The sequence below is a fragment of the Eutrigla gurnardus genome (genome assembly GCF_963514095.1).
Source record: "Eutrigla gurnardus genome assembly, chromosome: 3".
NCBI classification, from domain to species: Eukaryota; Metazoa; Chordata; class Actinopteri; order Perciformes; family Triglidae; genus Eutrigla; species Eutrigla gurnardus.
Genome location: NC_139917.1, coordinates 15,503,723 through 15,522,454, shown reverse-complemented (window position 1 = coordinate 15,522,454; position 18,732 = coordinate 15,503,723). Strand labels below are relative to the sequence as shown.

The following is an 18,732-nucleotide window of genomic DNA, read 5'->3' as shown; positions in this document are numbered from 1 at the left end:
AACATATCTATCATTGATACCACTGTTGATTTTGGTCTCTAGTTTGTGAAAGGAAATTTGAAAGTCTTGATGTGTCATTTAGCACTGGCAGACAATGCTAAGTTGCACTTAAAGTAAGTTGACCTACTACCTGCTACAGTTGTGATTCTCTCGGTTTTGGTTTCTCTTCATTTGGTTCTGACTGAATCAATGAATTAGCATGTTGCATCTTTATATATAAGCACACACTTTCCAGTTGTTGTTTTTTTTTAGGGAAAGCTCAGAAAGAGAAGGCTCTTCCCCAGGTGCAGGGCAACAGAGGAAATCCTTTGTGATGTTGATGAAAACGTGGGCTCTGATGCTGGAGAGAGGCAGGATTAGCCCCATAATTCTTTGTTGTCACTTTTTTCTATTTAATTAAGCAAACTACTGATTTTCATTCCTTTTTTACCTAAAAAACTGGTAAAAAGTTTTCATGTGAAAGAATTTCACTCTGGGCCTGTTTTGAGATGTGTGTCAAGAGTTGTGTTGTTAGGAGTGAGTTTTGCAGATGATGTGAACTGTTTATCTCAGGCGACTGATGTTGCTGACGCAGGCTGTGGTTAGCGTTGGGACCACTTTTGTTTAGCAGTCGAAAAAAAATTGAAAACCTCAATGCAATCCACCGACATAGTTACGAGAACATGTACATGTGCAAATTGTCCACGTATGTGTGAGGACCTGTGACCTGTCTGTCCATGATGGTGAGCTATATTTAGAGTGGACTGTGAGTCCTGAACACATCCGGACCGGTTGACTGATCAAAACCTCTGACTGGAGGGCTTTACTGTGTGCAATTTCTTCTCATAGTCAAGGTCGGTGAGTTGACTTTTTAAATCAACTTCTCAGTGACATGTTTGTGTTTCCTAAAAAATAATTAGTCATTTTGCATTAGTCAGGCATTTTTTTTTTAAATAACATCTCAGAAATGCATTTGATTATATTTTGGTAAAAAAAGAAAAAAAAGCATCACATAGTGCAGTAACATATTAGCATGATTTCTAGCCGATTTTGCGTTCATCTTTATTTCCGGGTGATAATTTCAGCTTTTAGAAACAAAATCGTAAACACCTGTAAGCTTTGATTCAGGCAGACATGTTTAACCGCAATTAAATAAATGGATATTTGCAATATTAGGCCTGAGTGGGGTACAGCAAGGAGCCAGAGAATGTGTTAAGGCCCTGAACGTTCCCACACAGCAGCCTGCCGCTCAGCAGCTCTACGTAGACCTGACCCCCCTGCTGCAGCGGCAGCAGTATTGTCTGAGAGCTGCTGTCTTCTGAGTCCTCTCTGTTGTCTTCCCACATGGATGCAACCACCTCCCCGTTCCTCATGAGTTGCACCGGCTTGTAGTACATCCTCTTGCCTTCCCCAAACACCTTGGAGTAGACCGAGAAGGAGAAGGAGTAGAGTCCAGAAACAGGAGCTGTGAATATTCCTGGAACAAACAGCATTTCCTTTCTTTTAGTGCATTTGGATTTTTGAACCTCTGAACTCTCGTGGTTTCAAATGTAGGTTAAACATGGTAAACAAGAGTTGTGTGTAAGATGAACTAAAGCACAATTTATAGTGATCTAAGCAGTTATTTAATGCCTAACGATTGCTTATTTTCCTTGAATCGACCAAATACTAAAGCAGTTCATTTCACTTCTCGTTGGAGTTCTGAAAACAATCCTGCCAACACACAAATCCTGGTTGAACAACACTAGACATACTGTATACTTACCCAATGCGGGATTATATCCACTTCCATGGTTGAGGGCGATGACATCGTAAGGAATGGAGTGGTTTCTGGTGAACGGTCCTAAGCAGTTTGTTCTGGAGCTCATGGAGGCTGTGAAAGCGACATGCATCCCTCCTGAGATAGAAGCAAGTCGACAGCCAACGCTTATGTTATTATTGTCAGACAACATTATTCAAAACCAACCCCTTTTTCTGAGCACATGTAGGACTTCCTTAGCCTGGTTCCTCTTGACTAATCAGACCTCAGTAGGTGAAGAATGGGGACATTACCTTCCTACTAAAAAAAATAAATAATAAAAATGGCAACAAGTATAGATAACATGGAGATTTGCATGTCATTTCAAAGACTACTTTGCCCTTAAATATAAATACTTCTTTACTCTACTTAGCTCCACCATCTCATACTGCTTGTAAAAAAACATGGTCATGGCCAAAACCCAAGATGGCCATGGCTGAAATGTAGAATTTGAGGCGTCAATAATGGCAGTCCACAATCCAATGGGCGGCATCACTATGATTATGTCCACTTCATATATAATCTATGATTCAGTCTGACAATCAGGTCAGTACTATGTCAAGTTTAAAGTAAAAAAAAACCTTTCAACATGAACAGAACATCATATTTTGTCCCTGAAATTGACTCAAAGCAACACATAATTGGACTATTTCTACCGGTGTTAATTATCCACAATACCTATGACTTCAAGGAGGCTGTCACCCAGCTGGGACACGCTCGCGAACAGGTCCATCACTCTCACAAAGATTTGACCCTCCACTTCCTTGAGCTCAGCGCCGGCACAGCAGCAGCCTCGCTGGTGCTTGAACACACACTCACAGCCCAACGCTTTGCATGGCAGCTCGCCCTCCCACGCTCCTACAAATGTGGAAGGACAATAAATCAGCTGCTAGTTTGAGTTTGGTTAGAATAAAAACGGGCCCGCTCACACAAATTTCAATTTGACACAAATTTGAAAAAGATCAATGATTGATGATATCTGTCCATCTCTGCTGTAATATTTCTATCCAATATAATGTTCATTTTCTACTATCTTTGTCACCAAGCCACAATGTATGAAAATCCCCCGAACCAACACGCCTTGTTAATCCATATTTTCCCCCCATGTGAAGTTGAATAGTTGAGTTTACGTGCTGCTGCTCGTAGGCTGCTGATGCTGTTGGCAGCTCTCACACCGTCCCACAGCAGGCCCACCATGAGCAGGGTGCACGCTACAGCTCGCATCTCACAACACAAGGGAATGTCTGCAGACAGAGTCGTGGAAGTAAGTCTTCACAGGCAATTAGATTTTTTCTGTAACCAAAGACAATGTTACTGGATAAAACACCTGATTTGAGATGTTTTTTTATTGATTTATTGATTTATTTTTTATCAATTGTCGTTTCATTTCGCTGAATTTTAGAAATTTTATTTGAAAATTTACTGTCACAGGTTCAAAATGCAACTTAATGAATGGTGTCGTTTCAATGAGCAGAGATGTTTCTGTTCTTAAATACAGCTCAGTGCTGGTTGGGGAACACTATTTTATGTACTGTGGAAGGGGATTTTAATTTAGATAATACTAGGAATGTAAAACTGTACATCAAAATATTGCAAAATGATATCAACCAGCTTGCATAAAACTGCTGCAACAATAGGCTACCTCGTAAGATAATTGAGATGTGGCTTTGTATTTTTCTCATTATAATTAAAAAAGAAAAATGTCTTGACTCACCACAGTTCAGAACAGAATCTCCAGTAATCCTAATAAGCAATACAAGTTTAAAGTTTCTTGCAGTGGTATGCTCAATGATGGAAGGCCAAAAATGTTCCTTTTCAAGTCACTTTTATTTCCAAGTGGGTGGAGATCTCTGTGTCCAGTCAACTGGCAGCCCTGGTCTATTTCCCGAACTTCATTCCACTCCCATACGAACCCCTCATAAGCTCCCCAGTGTATGTCAAAATCTCCTAAAGATTGTATCTTCCAGAGCCTGTGTGTGTAAGTTGGTTATTAGGTCAGAGGTGTCAGGTTGGCTGATAAGATCGCTCAGTTGGTTGTCTATAATAAGCCTACTGCATTATCTGACTGCACCTATTGGAACAGATACGGTAGTTTAGTTTAGACGTGTGTTTACGTCTTTCTGTCATTCAAAGTGTGAGGAAGCAGTTTGTGGGTCATCAGAGCTGAATGAGCTTTTGTACCTTCTTACCTACATGCAAGTCATTACACTTCTGCACCAAGGGTGAGATCCGCAGAGCTGCGCATCACTGTGCAACCTCACTTACATCACAATATGGCTTGAATTATGATTTCTGATAAGACTCTTTCAAATAAATGTCTTTGTTTTCAAAGTATTCTGATCATAACTCTGAACAATCACATTTTTCTCAAAATGTACATTAATGTGTTGTGGCAGACCACCAGGTTTTTCTGTTGTATCCTTAATGCTGCTGTATCAAATGTTTTATTCTACCAACATATCAGGTGACTACATGCAATCTGAAAGTGTTTGCCTGGTTCCCCAAAGGAGCTTTTAAGCATCTTTTAACTATGTATTTACGATTTACAGCTCACGATTTGACTGTCTTGGTTCTGCATTTTTTCCAGGTGCAGCAGGTAGTTGCTCTCGGTGAAAAAACAGCTGTATTCGTTTTAATGAGTTAATCCAGGTTTAAACGTACGATGGCTTCTACTTATGTTATATGTTATTTAATTGCTTAGTTGTTTACTGTGACTACGTCTGACATGGGCTGTTGGGAGGGATAGTGGCAGCTATGTCGGGTTTTTTGTTTTCCTTTCCCACCTTAAAGCAGATGCAATGATGTATGATACAACTGTTGTATTACGACTGTTGTACTTTTCTCTTTTTATCTGTCTGCCAAAACTCAATAAAAACATTTGGAGTAAAAAAAAACATACGATGGCTTATTAGGACCACTGTAGAAAGAAAAAAATGAGAGGGGGCAATTTTCAAAGAAATAATTAGCAAATTTGCGAGTTTATAAAGTGGCAAATTTGCAGCTTTTTTCTCTGAATATTGCCCCCCTCTCTCGGCTTTCTACAGTGGCCCTAATACGCCATCGTATAAATGTCTTAAAAGAGTAAAAACATTTCACCTCAGAGAACAATGAATTTCAAAAGATGAAAAAACGTTTTTATTTTTGCAAAAAGCCCAAATAATTCCAAACATTCGGCTATATATCATTTATTCGATTATTTCTTCAGGAAGTATTGAGACATAGATATTGAGGCGAGCATGAAGTCTATTATGAAATTCAATGACATTATCCACACAAAACCCAGGTGATGCTTATCAGCCCAGTAGTAGTCATGGAGGATGTAAACTATCCTCAAACATACGACGAGCATTGTTCAAAGATTCCTATGAATCCTCCTTAAATCCATCAGCATCACGTTACAAGGAGGGTCCAGGTGGAAAGATGAGTGTAGGCTGAGTGTTTACTGCTCCACAAGGGCCCTTTATGTTGTGAAATTGAATCCCAGCTATTTCTGGAAATCAGCCTGTGAGGATTATTAGCTTTAATGTATTCACTGACAACGTCAAGAGAGAAATTAAAAAATTGTGTTCTCATATTTCCAGACTGTAAATTCACATTTTTATTGTTTAACTTGTTCGTGTAGCCGTTCATATAAACTCAGGGAGATTGCTGTAACATCTGGCTTTCCCCCAAATACTGTATGATCAAATAATAAACAAAAGCATCTCTCTCTCTCTCTCTCTCTCTCTCTCAGTTCAATCCAGTTCAATGCAAGGTTTAAATGTTTTTTATTGGCATGGTAAGCATACATTTCTATTTCCAAATAAAGATAAAAATGTGTAAATACAATCTCTCAGATGCATTTTACGAACATTATGAATCTGCTCATAAAGTTGTTTGTAAGCTGAAAGAGAACCAGGATGAAGAATGATGGAGGCTATCCAGTATAACTTAGTCAGTGCAGTTTAATTCTTCACTGCTTGTTTATTTTTCTCATGTAAATATAAATTTCCTTTCACCATAATAATGACCACTGATTGTTCATAATGCAAAAGGCACCGAACTATAAAGCGACAAGCTTAAAAAGTGTGTGAGTGACAGAATCATTTCTGGAAACCAGCTAAAGTTTCATCCATTGCATCAAAGTTAGTGAGATTAGCAGCACGTTATTAAAAAGCAGAGCATTCTAGCAGCTACATCAATACTGAGGCACACGTAGTGTTAAGCTAGAGGACAAAGCAGGTTTCGTTTGCATAGCTACAAGAACAGTTAGTTAGAACAGAGAATATTAAGAAGACAGTCAGTTGTCTATTGTACGACCCATTAAACATTCTGTACGTACTGCAGCAAGTATTTCCATTAGCTCTGTATTATTTTCAGGAAACTGTTTCTTTAAGTTACTCATCCAGGTTGTCATGTCAATTTTCAATCTCAGTATGTGTGTGTGTGTTTTTTTCTGACGTATACATTTGCTTCGTTTTCTAAAATAAAGCAGCAGATTAATTTATTTCATTTTAAACAGCCCTAATTCTATTATTGAATTGAAGTTTTCATAATTTGTCAGCAGAATTATGCTTCTTTTACTTTTTCATCATAAGTGCCGCTGCCCTTGTAAGCTCCCACGTAGCCACTGTCGTCTGGGATTTCCTGGCGCCCGGCTTTGCCTTTTCCTTTGCCGGACTCATCAAACCGCTCCTTGTGAGCTCCAGTGTACTTGGTGGTATCGGTCAGTCTGTCCACAGCTGATGCCTTTGCCACTTTCTAAAAATAAAATGAAAAGATTTATTTTAAAAAGTAATGATTTCACATATGTGTTCATAGGTACGAACATACACACGTTTTTTTTTTTATCTTGCTTAATTTATCTGGGTTACTGAATTTACTTTCTCTTTACCCTCAACTATTCTCTATCAGATTCATACTGTAAATTCAATTCAAATAAATAAAAATATCCTTCACCGTATAATCTAATTGTATTGTGTATTTCTTTTGTGGGAGAAATTGTACAATGACAATAAATTAAACCTTGAAACTTGAATCTTTCTTTTATATGAAATTCCCCAGTAATCAAAATCATAGACCAGATTTAACCAATAAAACTGAAAGATGACCCATTCTTACGGATCTCATAAGTCATTCTAGGTTCTTCCCCCTACCTTGACTTCAAATTGGTGGCGGGTCAAAGGGAGCACCATGTTGTGTTGTTGGGTGTTGCGTGCCTGAGGGTGGTGAAAGGTGAGTATGTTGAGGATAGAGCTGATGGAATACTCACAGTGATGCCGATGTTGGCAGGCTCCTTCCCAGCAATGAGCCCATAGAGCTGCTGAAGTGCCTCCTCTTTACTTTTGCCTTTAAAGCGTTTGGGAGCCAACTCTGCCAGGGCCTGGTTGAACTGCTCAAATGTGACAACACGAGCTGACTTCGCCCTGAGGAAACACACAGTGTTGCTTTAGGTTTTCTCAAGAAAGTAACACAATTATCCAAATCACATCATGTGCCTATTTGCATATTAATGTGATGCCATGGGGCTAGTGAAATGAGGGGGCTCCGGGGTTTGTAACTGGTTGATTATTAGACATTCTATAGAGCAAGCACTGAAAACTGCAAATGCATATTTAACACATTTGTCTAGAGAGCTTGAAAAAGTAAATAAATCATTTGATTTCTTCCGAGAACAGTGTCCATGTGTTCGTTTTAGCCAATGGCGTGTCTCTAGGTATGGTAATGCTGCTCTGTTGGATTGGGTTGCCATGAACTTTTTGACATATTTACACGGTGTCCACAGGAAGACATTATTTTGTTGTTTTCTATGCCTTGCTTCAAGACCAAACACCTTAAAAAATATATGTCTTTCCCATCAGCCTAAGCCGTGCTTTAGTTTTAGTGCTAATTATCAGCCATAGCATCACTGGTGTAGAGGTATACCCACCTATCAGCCAGAAAACCATTGGAATATGAGAGAATACCCACTTCCTCCTCTGTAACCACCCATCTACCTAGCAGTACACCCACCTCATCAACTACCACTACACCACTGCATAGCATGAAGATTGCCAAAGATTATTTTGGTTCAATAACCAAATAATGACTCCATGGTTTTGTGCAGTTGACATTGGCTTGTTACACATGTGGCAGGGTTGTTGCATTGTAAATGTTTTAGCTGTGAAAAGTTGAGCCGTTCTGAAATCTTACTTGACTTTGCTGAAAACTATGTCGACATCTGTAGTGGTGACGTTCTTGCCGTCGGTGATGTTGCAGTCCTTGCAGAGCTTAGCAAAGTTCTTGCCATTCATCTCCTTCCCTCTGGCCTTGGTGTCTCCATGGACTGCAAACCTCTGGAAGGACGCCTCCACCTCGGCCAAAGACACTGAGCCCTCTGCCATACTGACCAATACACATGATACATTATCAAACGGATCATGTTCAACATATCAGCGTAATTATCACATATGGTTTCCCTGTCCTAAACCTTCAAAAAGTGATGACGCTATGTCCTCAGTTTGGTTCTTCATTTACTTTCCGTCCTTGTCAGGGCATTTTATGAAATGAAAGAGCACACATTCTATTAGCCGATTGATGGTGGGGCTGCCAAAATACTCATTTTCACATCCATCATTATATTCAAACTCAAGCTGGTCTCGGGCCAATCCAATTCAATAAATTTAATTTCCAAATGGCTGCTCTGCTGGTCTACTCTCTCCTTCTCTTTCTCCTCCGTACTCAATCTCTCTTATGCACGCACATACAAAGTTAAATAACCAATAAACAATCATTTAAACCGTTTTTTTTTTAACGGAAATGCACTTTTCTTGCATGCTTTAGAAATCGTATATCCCAGTGGGACATTTTGTTGGTGTGCAGTGGATACATATACAACTGACAGCTGTTAAAAACAGGAAGTACATACACGTATTTACATCAATGTCAGTGGACTCCAGTGTTGCTGCTGTTTCCTGGGTGATGCTGAGAAATAGAGAGTAAAGTGTACCTGCTGCCGTAAAAGGGAAGGATGCTGTGAAAATATTCAGGAATCCTGATTCGCGTACAGCTGCTCAACCCTTTCTTCTTTCTCCTCCTTTTTCACCTTCTTTTTTCTCCGCTGCCTCTCCTCCTTCCTGCCACTCCCAGGCTTTCTCACAATGACGACAGCGATGGAGAGATACAGAGAGGCAGGGGGAGAGAGGGAAGCAGGCGGAGGGGAGGGGAGAGGAGGAGGGAGAGAGTACCGACCAGCACAGTCAATGACATCATGCAGCCTCTCTTGTGTCTTCTCTCTCTCTCTCATCTGCTCCTTGACTCTGTGCACTCGACATTTAGCCATCATCTTCTGTTCATTTCAATTCACTGAATTCTTTATTTGCGTTACGTGTGGTCTGATGTTTCTTCTGTAGATCATGATTTGGAGCAGGTGCTACATCACTAAAGATTAGTATTCTCCCCATTCTTCCCTCTATGACAATAAACTCACCTCACAGCTATCCGTCAACACTCCACTGCTTTCCCAACCCTCTTCCTCTCTTTTTTTCCCTCTCGCTTACTGTCATTGTCACAAGAGCCGTCTTGTCTGGACAGAGATGAGAGCGGCCCTTCAGAGAACAAAGAGTATATTGACAGTGTAATGCTGACATATTACAGGATGGATTATTCCATTTCACAGCTCCGTGTCAATCAGACTGAATATCAGACGAGTAAAAACGAGTGGCCCTCTTGATGCTCAAACACTCTATTGCTGGGGTCTAGTACATGTGCCCGCTATAATGCTACAGTCAACTGCTATAGTAAATGGTATTCTGACATGGAATGGGAAGCCGATCCCAGATGACATTGGACGAAGGCAGGGTACACAGTCTATCACAGGGAGACAGACAACCATTACACTCACATTCACACCTACAGGACATTTATGTTGGGACCTCACCGTTAGGACTACACAATGCGGCCTACAGAAGCCCTCACATGCGGTCAGGACAAAGGAACAAAGGAGATAAAAAACTACAACCACCATTTTAGTGTGCATGTGCAACGTCACACAACTGGTGCCCTATTGGCTGACAACCACAGCGACCCCAGGGGGTCCCCTGAAGCAGCCGTAAGCTATATATTCCGGCGCCGCCTGAAGAACTTCCTCTCTCCACCGTGACACACGTTACAACGGGAGGTGAACATTACGTCTGCAGCATTTCCTTTGTCCTAGGCCGCAGTCTTTCCCCCAAACTCGCTGGACGAGCAACAGACTGTTTTACCCCTCTTTTTCTCTACTCGTTTTATTTTTCTTTTGTTTATCATTTTGGATCCTGAGGAGACCGCCGCGACAGCGCGACCCTCCTGTTTACCCGCGGAAGGAAGAAAAACACTTTCTTCGTCCCAGCTGCCAGCAACGGATAACTCGACCCGTTTTTGTCTGAAATCAGCTGACTAAATCGCCGAGCCCCGCAATTTTTTATTGTTGCCTGCAGAAGGAAGAAAAACGAACGGTTTTCTTCAACTAATTGGATCCGGCGCTGAACGAGCGCTCGCGAACTACCGTCCATTGCCGGCGTCAAGAAACGCCATCACCGCACGGGACAGAAACCTCACATCGACGCATCTCACATCGACAAAATTAAGAGGCTATTTGTCTGGGCAGAAGCAGAGATTCGATAGTGTAGGACATGCTTGTAATTCCTGTTAATGTGTTTTAAGTTCTGATCACGGACCGCCGAGTCCGTTGTTTATGTGCTGCTGTATTTGAATGCTGATTTTGTACCCACGCCGCTGGGTTGATTTCTGCAACGGTGTTTGTTTTTGACTAACCTCAGCCATATTCACGAGCTCAGTAAGCATCTACTATCAGTTAAAAGACCGGTCTCACTGAATAAACGCCAGTTCATTCACGAGCGCCCGTGTGATAGTAACACGCCCCCTGAGCCTCAGAATATCGCTTGCGCATTCTCCCCCTCTCTTTGTTTGTGTCCCGCTAGCACACATACGCCACCCCGCACGTATCCTCCGCCAGCTGTTTCCGGCTCCGGACGCTAAGGACATAGCTCCATCCGGGGGCAGTACCCGGCCACCTCTTGCTCCCGCTCTCTCTCTCGCGATCCTATCGGATGTCAGTGGCTCCGCCCCTGAACGCTGTGAGGAATAGCTCCATCTGGTGGCTGCACCCGGCCATCTCTCCGACTCTCTCTCGCTCTCTCTCTCTACACACACGCACACACACGCACACACACGCACACACACACACACTCCACGTGTGTCTCTCCTTCTGTTTAGCTTAGTTTTGTGTGTTAGGTAGTTAGGTAATAAGGCTTTGTTAATTGCAGTGTTATTGATTGTGATCATTATTACTGATTTTAATAAATCTTATTATATTATAACTAGCGGTCTCTTGTGCTTGTTGTGTATATGTCTCTGGATAACAGCAGGTTGTGAAGGCTAGTGCTCGAATTTCACGCCTTTTAATTGTTCGATTGGTTTTGTACTTCTATGCCAATGATCACGATGATTGGCATGTGAGTATAAAACCTTTATATTGAGACTGAATACAGTTTTAGGTTATCTTTTCCCTGATCCCAGGGTGGTGCCCCGTTCATTCATGATTATATCATGATGATATATTAAATATAATTATTAATACTGATGGGCTGCACGGTGGTGTAGTGGGTAGCGCTCTAGCCTCACAGCAAGAGGGTCCCGGGTTCCTTCTGTGTGGAGTTTGCATGTTCTCCCCGTGTAAATTGCCCGTAGGTGTGAATGTGAGTGTGAATGGTTGTTTGTCTCTACATGTTGGCCCTGTGATAGACTGGCGACCTGTCCAGGGAGTACCCTGCCTTCGCCCAATGATAGCTGGGATTGGCTCCAGCCCCCCCGTGACCCTGAATACAGGATAAGCGGTAGACAATGGATGGATGGATGGATTAATACTGATAATCATATTGACATTAATAATTAACTGTTGATAACCAAATCTGCTCCTGCTACATCCCCAACATTTAGATGAACCTATCCCAATCCTGCATGTCTTTGGACTGTGGGAGGAAGCCGGACAACACTGACCCTAATCCGTGCTAACCACTTCACCACCGTTCAGACACTAGACTCTGGTAAAAGGAGAAGTTCTGATTCAACTTCTTTACTCAAGGAAAAGGGGAAAGTAGAGGCTCTGAAATGTACTCACAAGTATAATAAAGGACAAAAACGTAATCAAAGTATGAGGTAAAAAGTATCCCTATGAATTTCTACTGGCTGTTTATTTATATGTTATCGAAATCTTTCGTCATATTAATAGTGTAAAAATGTAATCCCCTCAAATGCATTAAAACTAAAGGAATGAGACTGTTTTAAAATGTAGGGAGTAAAAGTAAAATGTTGCCAGAAAACTAAATACTCAATTAAAGTACTGATACCTGAAAATTCTACCTAAGTAACATACATGTATTTTTTTTTATTACTACACTTCGGGACCAACATCACTGCTGTGGTCCGATCCTGTAGATTTGCCCTCTACAATATCCGCAGGATTCCGACCTTCCTCACAAAGGATGCAATGCAACTCCTGGTCCAAGCACTGGTCATCCCCCGCCTTGACTACTGCAACTCTCTCACGGCTGGACTCCCGGCCTCGGTGACTAAACCATTGCAGCGTATCCAGAACGCTGCAGCACGCCTTATCTTCAATCTACCCAAATTCTCCCATGTGACCCAGCTCCTCCGTGACCTCCACTGGCTCCCTGTTGCAGCATGCATCCAATTCAAGACAATGCCTTTAAACACTGGTCAAACCTGACACCCCGATGCGAGCACTTTGCTCCTCTACTTCAGCTGGCCGGCTGGTACCACCATCGCTGAAATCAAACAAATGTCGCTCAGCAAAGTCCAGACTCTTCTCTGTTCTGGTCCTCAGTGGTGGAACGAACTCCCGACCAATGTCAGGACAGCAGAGTCACTTGCCATCTTCCGAGAACTTAGCCTACTTACTTTATCGGCAATAATTTGTTGTGGTTTCTTTTTTTCGACAAATGTACTTATTGTAAGTCACTTTGGACAAAAGCATCTGCTTAATGCCCTAAATGTAAATGTACACTTTCCATCTCATCTTTCAGCCATACCTAGGCTTTGTCTTTTCCTGTAGTGAACACTGTAACTATGGTAACAAGGAGTTAGGGATCAACAACATGGTGGAGAGCCACAACCACTTCCTCAGAGGGGCATCAGCTGCTCGTTTACATTTCAAGCTACAAGACACAGAATCAGCACTTTGGAAACAGGGCTGAGATTGAGGGTTATAGAGACATACTACATTGAATGATCTGATCTTTTTTTTCAGCAAAACACTTAACAGTCACAATTTGGAGACATCTGAGACCTATGTTAACTCCTTAAAAATGAGTATATGTGGCCTTTAACTCTTTCACCTCCCCCCGCGGCCCTGAATACAGGATATGCGGTAGACAATGGATGGATGGATGGAACTCTTTCACCTGTGCATACAGCTGCTTCCCATCTCCAATCAAGCCAGTATTTAAGCCTCTCCTGCTCACTCACTCACTCACTGCCAGGTTCTTCTTTGCCACCAATGCAAGACTTTTCAGCACTTTGTCCCAGACTGAATTCCAGTTGCCGACCCTGCATGCCTCTGATCTTCTTTTCTTGTCTGATCACTGATACTCTTACAGTGTCACCACACTCATCATTGTGTGAGTGCCCTTTGAGTACCTACCTGCTGGCTCAATCCTCTGCTTGGCCTCGACTTACCTTCTGTCAGTCCCCTTCTGGTTCGTTGACTGTTAGCGTAACTAGTTGTTGATGCTCTGCCTCCATGATTACATCTCCTGGCTGCTCCTCTCGTCCCCATTGCCTTTACCTGAACTGCACTTTGGGCTGCTTTAACTACCCTGCTGAACATTAAAGGTCATAACCAACTGTGATGCAATTGGGTCCCTACATAACCCATTATGTAGTATGAATATGTACTTCCCTTCAATGATTAATTTTAACATTTTAGAACCAATTAGAAAATGACAGATTCTTCCTTTTAAAATAAGCTGAAATTAAAGGTTTATATTTTCTTTCTGCATTGTCCTCTCGTACAGCATGGCTTATACCTGGCACTGTTTTTCAGGATTTCAATGTGCTCCTGTGGGTACCCACATAGGCCTACTGATACTCGTGATCTGTGTTTTGTTCACAGGATAAACAGAACAAGTTGTTTTGATAACATGCACCATCATGAAACTCACCATTCGGGTCAAATGGAAAGCTGAAGTGTGTGAAGGACTGTTTCCATCCATCCATCCAATATCAATCACTGATTATCCTGTTCAGGGTTGCGGGGGCACCCTGGCAGTTCACAGACTAGGACTGTATCCCCCCCATTGGAAATATAGTACATCCAATTAAAATAAGTCTAGAAAGGTGCACTCAGTAGAGTCCAGATTTATGCCAGGTGTGTCTGCAATGACCACTGCTGTATTGAGTGATTGAATGAATACAACCCAAATTTGGCTACCCCCCATATAGATATTAATGGGCTGAAAGGTGTCATTAAAAAACACTTAATTCAAACCAAAAAAGTGAAAATAGTTTCCACAATTTTGCTTGAATCAATCCATTTCGTTAGCTGTTAGGAAACTACCGCTCAAACTGTTATTCCCCATACTGTGGGCTGAGACTGAGTAGCAGAAGGGAGGTTGAAGATGCACCCAGGTGTGATATCACCTGCGGCCCCTACTTATCAGGGTGGGTTAAGAGTAGTGAATAAGGAGGTAGTATTTAACAGGCAAAGAAAAAGGCATTTCGAGAAAGTGTGGGTCAATGCAACCATGGTCCTTGATAGCTATAACTGGGCACCCAAATATAATGCAGTTTGCTGCAGCAGAATGCAAGATTAGCCGTGGACAGATGAGCGTCATTTTTTAAATATAAAAATATGTTAATGCCAAAACAGATCCCAGTGTCAAAGGACAATACATTTTCAGTTGAACAGCAATACAAATGATGGAAGGTGTTGATATTTCCTGCTGGATGTTTTGCCGACAACATGACCTTATCTTGTGGATTTACCTGAAATTCCTGCTTGGTCAGCAGATTCCGTCATGGCAGACCTCAGTACTTTCACACAGGTGCTGGGAAAAGGGTTCTCTGGGAAGAAATCCCCTTGTGTGACATAATTGTGTGTTTGCAGTCGAAACAAAGCCTTCCCTTTAAATATCACCGGAGAACAACATTGTCTCTGGTTTGAAAAGGAGTTGGAGGATCACAGGAGCCTGGGGTTGGACTCTCTCTGGATCTCATATTGACTAACAGAACTTGACTCGCCGTCACTTGGCAGAGTTTGCCTTCTCATATTAGCATTTCTCGTTCCATTCCTGATTTGTCTCATTCAACATCATCATGGCTGAGTCTAGTTTCCCTCTACCACCAGATGATTACTGCCCACTGTGTGTGGACACGCAGAGAGACCCGGTCACCATCCCCTGTGGTGACACTTACTGCCTGGAGTGCATCAAGATCTACTGGGACCAGTTCGACCACATGGGCGTGTACAACTGCCCGCAGTGCCACGCAACCTTCACTCCACGGCCCGTGCTGCGACGCAACCTGCCTGACGTGAACCAGGAGCCGCGGCGCCAGCTCCCGGAGCTCACTCCTTTCCCCTACATGCATCGGGAATCCTTCTGCGACTTCTGCGTGGGCCGTCGCAGCAAGGCTGTTAAGTCGTGCCTCATGTGTCTGGCCTACTACTGCGAGACGCACGTCAAGCCACATTACGAGTCGTCCACCTTCAAGAGACACAAGCTGGTGGATGAGACAGGCCACCTGGACAGGAAGATCTGCCCCCAGCATGAGAAAGGTCTGGAGCTGTTCTGTCGCTCGGACCAGATGTGTATCTGTGTGCTGTGTACTGTGAGGGAGCACCGCGGCCACAACATCACCTCAGCAGAAGAAGAGCGTATCGAAAAACAGGTGAGTCTGAAACGGTTGTAAGTCAACATCTTTGACTCTGCTTGACATTTAAACATACATCCAAACCGATCCAAAAACCCACAGTTCAAACATATGTTTGGTTCTCTGTGGTTAACGAAAGCCTGTCTTCTTATTCTCACATTCTTTCAACAGAAAGTCCTGGTGGTCACACAGACTGAGGTCCAGCACATCATTCAGGAGAGGATGAAGGAGCTGCAGGAGCTCAAACATAACGTGGATGTTCTCAAAGTAAATGTTCCCTCATCAAACATAGTTCTGTCTGTACATTTCAAGACGCAATGTGACTTTACGACATATTTTACAATAAAGCCACTATATATCGATTTTCTTTGGTGGTATCAAATATGACACCGCATCCTATCCTAATACTTCTGGTTTTCCCTTTCAGAGTGCCGCCCAGCGAGCACAGGCAGAAAGTGATAAGACATTCCACGAAATGCTGCAGGCCGTGGAGCGCTGGAAGGCTGAAATCCATCAGATGATAACGGCCAACATGCAGTCGGCAATGTCACAGGCTGAGGGCTACGTGGACCGCTTGGAGCAGGAGATCATGGAGCTTCAGCGCAGAGATGCGGAGCTACGGCAGATCCTTGAAACCGAGGACAACATTCATTTTCTGCAGGTGCTGAAAGATCAAACAGGGCTGCAAGAAATATAAGTATAATTGCAGGCAGAGATGTTTACACTGAAGACACTCAAGTAAATGAGTTTCATGCACTCTTGAAGCTAAAACAGGGCGATAGCCGTAAATATTGTTTATATTCTTTCGGCCAGGCCATGCCACGTTTCAGTTCATATTTCTGACTTGTTTTGATATTATGATTATGGAACTCCTATTTCTTACTGTATAGAATTTTCCCACCCTGTGTGTTCCTCCTGAGGCCATGGTGCCCAAAGTGCTCATCAACCCTCAGTTCTCCTTTGGAGAGATGAGCAAGACGGCCACAGAGATGAAGGAACATGTTGACGACATCTGTAAGAAGGAACTGAGCAAAATCTCTAAGACAGGTTTGTGTCTAGTAGAGGATGTTGAGAAAAAGTATTTGAAAACTAAACAACATGGAAGACTACTAAAGTGGGCCAGTAACAGTCTAACCTAATGCTGTATCATCTTCACAGTCAGTGAAACCCCTGTGTACATTCTTCTGCCAAGAAATGGAGAGAAACGACTCAAAGGTGAGTGTGTGTTGATTAAAATATGTACAGCACACATGAAGATAGTTTATAGAGATTTTATTTTTGGGGTGGAGAGCCTGGAACATAGGATCGGAAGATAGAAATGTTTTGATCAAAGTTCCCTCTTTTGATTTATATAATCATGCCCATCGTCTTAGATTAATTTAGAAAGTAAATAACCAGAAAACAAAATGTTTTTGTATCCAAACAGTTCCTTCCAGAGTGGATTTACAGGAGCCAAAATCCAGGACAGACTTCTTAAGATGTGAGTAAAATTTAGTCCATTCAGCGTCTATCACTGTTTTTCTTTTTCTTGACACCACAATATATTAATTCATATCCTATTGTTTCGATGCTGATTATTATCAGATATTTAGTTGTTGTGGGTGAGAGAAAAAACAGATGATTGATCCATTCGATGAATGTTGTTTCGTTGCTGATTAATGAGATGTTCCACATCTAAAGACAAATAATAACAAACATGTGTGTCATTCCTCAGACTTCTGCAAGATGTCCTTCGATCCAAACACAGTATATAAAGAGCTGGTGCTGTCGGATGGGTACCAGAGGGTCACACGGAAGAAAGCAGTCCAGTTTCACCCAGATCATCCCGAGCGCTTTGATGGCTTCTCCCAGGTGCTGTGCAAGGAGCCTCTGACTGGTTTCAGGTTTTACTGGGAGGCAGAGTGGAGCGGGGAGTTTTCCATCGGCTTGGCCTATAAGAGCATCAGCCGCAAGGGGAAGAATTCGCACAGCCTGCTGGGCTACAACGACAAGTCCTGGAGTCTCCTCTGCTCGGACTCAGGCTACTCCGCCTGGCACAACAAAGTAGACAGAGACCTTCCCGAAGCTCCCAGGGCCACACGAATTGGCGTGTACCTAAATTATGTGGGCAACACTGTGGCCTTTTACGCAATATCAGAGACTATGGAGCTTATCCACAGATTTAAGGCTCAGTTCAGTGAGCCTTTGTATGCTGGATTTGGTGTGGGCTCCTCTGTCACCCTCTGCCAGCTGAAGCAGAATCATTCTACGCCTTACTAACATTTAAATTTACAGTACCTATAGGTAGTGTTAAGTCCTGAGTGGGCCCTATAATGTTAAGTTATTGTCTGCAAAAGAAGCGAGAATTTAAAAAACCCCGCCCTTGCAGAAGCTTTGTGTGTTTGTTACCACACTGTGTATGTTTCCTGTGATGAGGTTGTCTCGCTGAATGTCATTTCAGGGTCATTATTTTAGATTCATATGCAAACGTGTTTATTTTAAGTAAATTCCTGTTTGGAAATATATATATTGATTTAACAAGGCAATCTACTAATATTAATAACAGAAGGCCTGTATTAAGCTGCAATGTTTTTTGAGTGTTATCATGCTGTGGTGTGGATATGTTTCATGTGTTATATTGCATTTGTCTTTGTGTGCATAGTGAGAACAAATATCTACATGTTGTACATTTAATAACGTTTTATTGTCTTATAGAAAGCAACATTCACATTGAGGTGTGAAGCATGACATACCACAAAAAAGCAACATGAGGACATATTCATTGTATATCATATGACACACATATATCATACCGGCATATTGATTTATCCCCAAATAAACATCCCAGTCCAAGTCAGTAGATATGATCATTTTAACTACTGTATTTGTACATAAATGTTTGTTTAGTGACTCATTTACATTTGTCTAATATCGTTACTGGAACATAGCCTCTACAATTCATTACAAATATACACGTATATCTGCTTAAGTTTTCCCACCCTATAGAGATAAAGGAGAGGTGGGATGAAGCCTGTTATGACAAATGCACAGGTGTTTACTGAGGAAAG

The 18,732-nt window shown here is 42.2% G+C and overlaps 3 protein-coding genes across 3 annotated transcripts; 1 reads left to right on the top strand and 2 right to left on the bottom strand.

The window, feature by feature from the left end:
* Positions 1 to 1,003: 1,003 nt before the first annotated feature.
* Positions 1,004 to 3,000, bottom strand: LOC311011035 (complement C1q-like protein 2). The gene is made up of 4 exons (XM_084005723.1): positions 2,908 to 3,000; positions 2,456 to 2,635; positions 1,745 to 1,876; positions 1,004 to 1,456 (listed from the first exon to the last, which is right to left on the bottom strand). The coding sequence occupies exons 1-4, from the start codon at positions 2,972 to 2,974 to the stop codon at positions 1,152 to 1,154; spliced, it is 684 nt and encodes a 227-aa protein (XP_083861849.1). The 5' UTR covers positions 2,975 to 3,000; the 3' UTR covers positions 1,004 to 1,151.
* Positions 3,001 to 6,224: 3,224 nt separating this feature from the next.
* tppp2 (tubulin polymerization-promoting protein family member 2) lies at positions 6,225 to 8,865 on the bottom strand. Its single transcript, XM_084006655.1, has 4 exons — positions 8,674 to 8,865; positions 7,949 to 8,140; positions 7,029 to 7,182; positions 6,225 to 6,517 (listed from the first exon to the last, which is right to left on the bottom strand). The coding sequence occupies exons 2-4, from the start codon at positions 8,137 to 8,139 to the stop codon at positions 6,326 to 6,328; spliced, it is 537 nt and encodes a 178-aa protein (XP_083862781.1). The 5' UTR covers position 8,140; positions 8,674 to 8,865; the 3' UTR covers positions 6,225 to 6,325.
* Positions 8,866 to 14,984: 6,119 nt separating this feature from the next.
* ftr84 (finTRIM family, member 84) lies at positions 14,985 to 18,521 on the top strand. The gene is made up of 7 exons (XM_084006725.1): positions 14,985 to 15,703; positions 15,857 to 15,952; positions 16,113 to 16,346; positions 16,576 to 16,732; positions 16,844 to 16,900; positions 17,112 to 17,165; positions 17,400 to 18,521. The coding sequence occupies exons 1-7, from the start codon at positions 15,131 to 15,133 to the stop codon at positions 17,942 to 17,944; spliced, it is 1,716 nt and encodes a 571-aa protein (XP_083862851.1). The 5' UTR covers positions 14,985 to 15,130; the 3' UTR covers positions 17,945 to 18,521.
* The last annotated feature ends 211 nt before the right edge of the window (positions 18,522 to 18,732 follow it).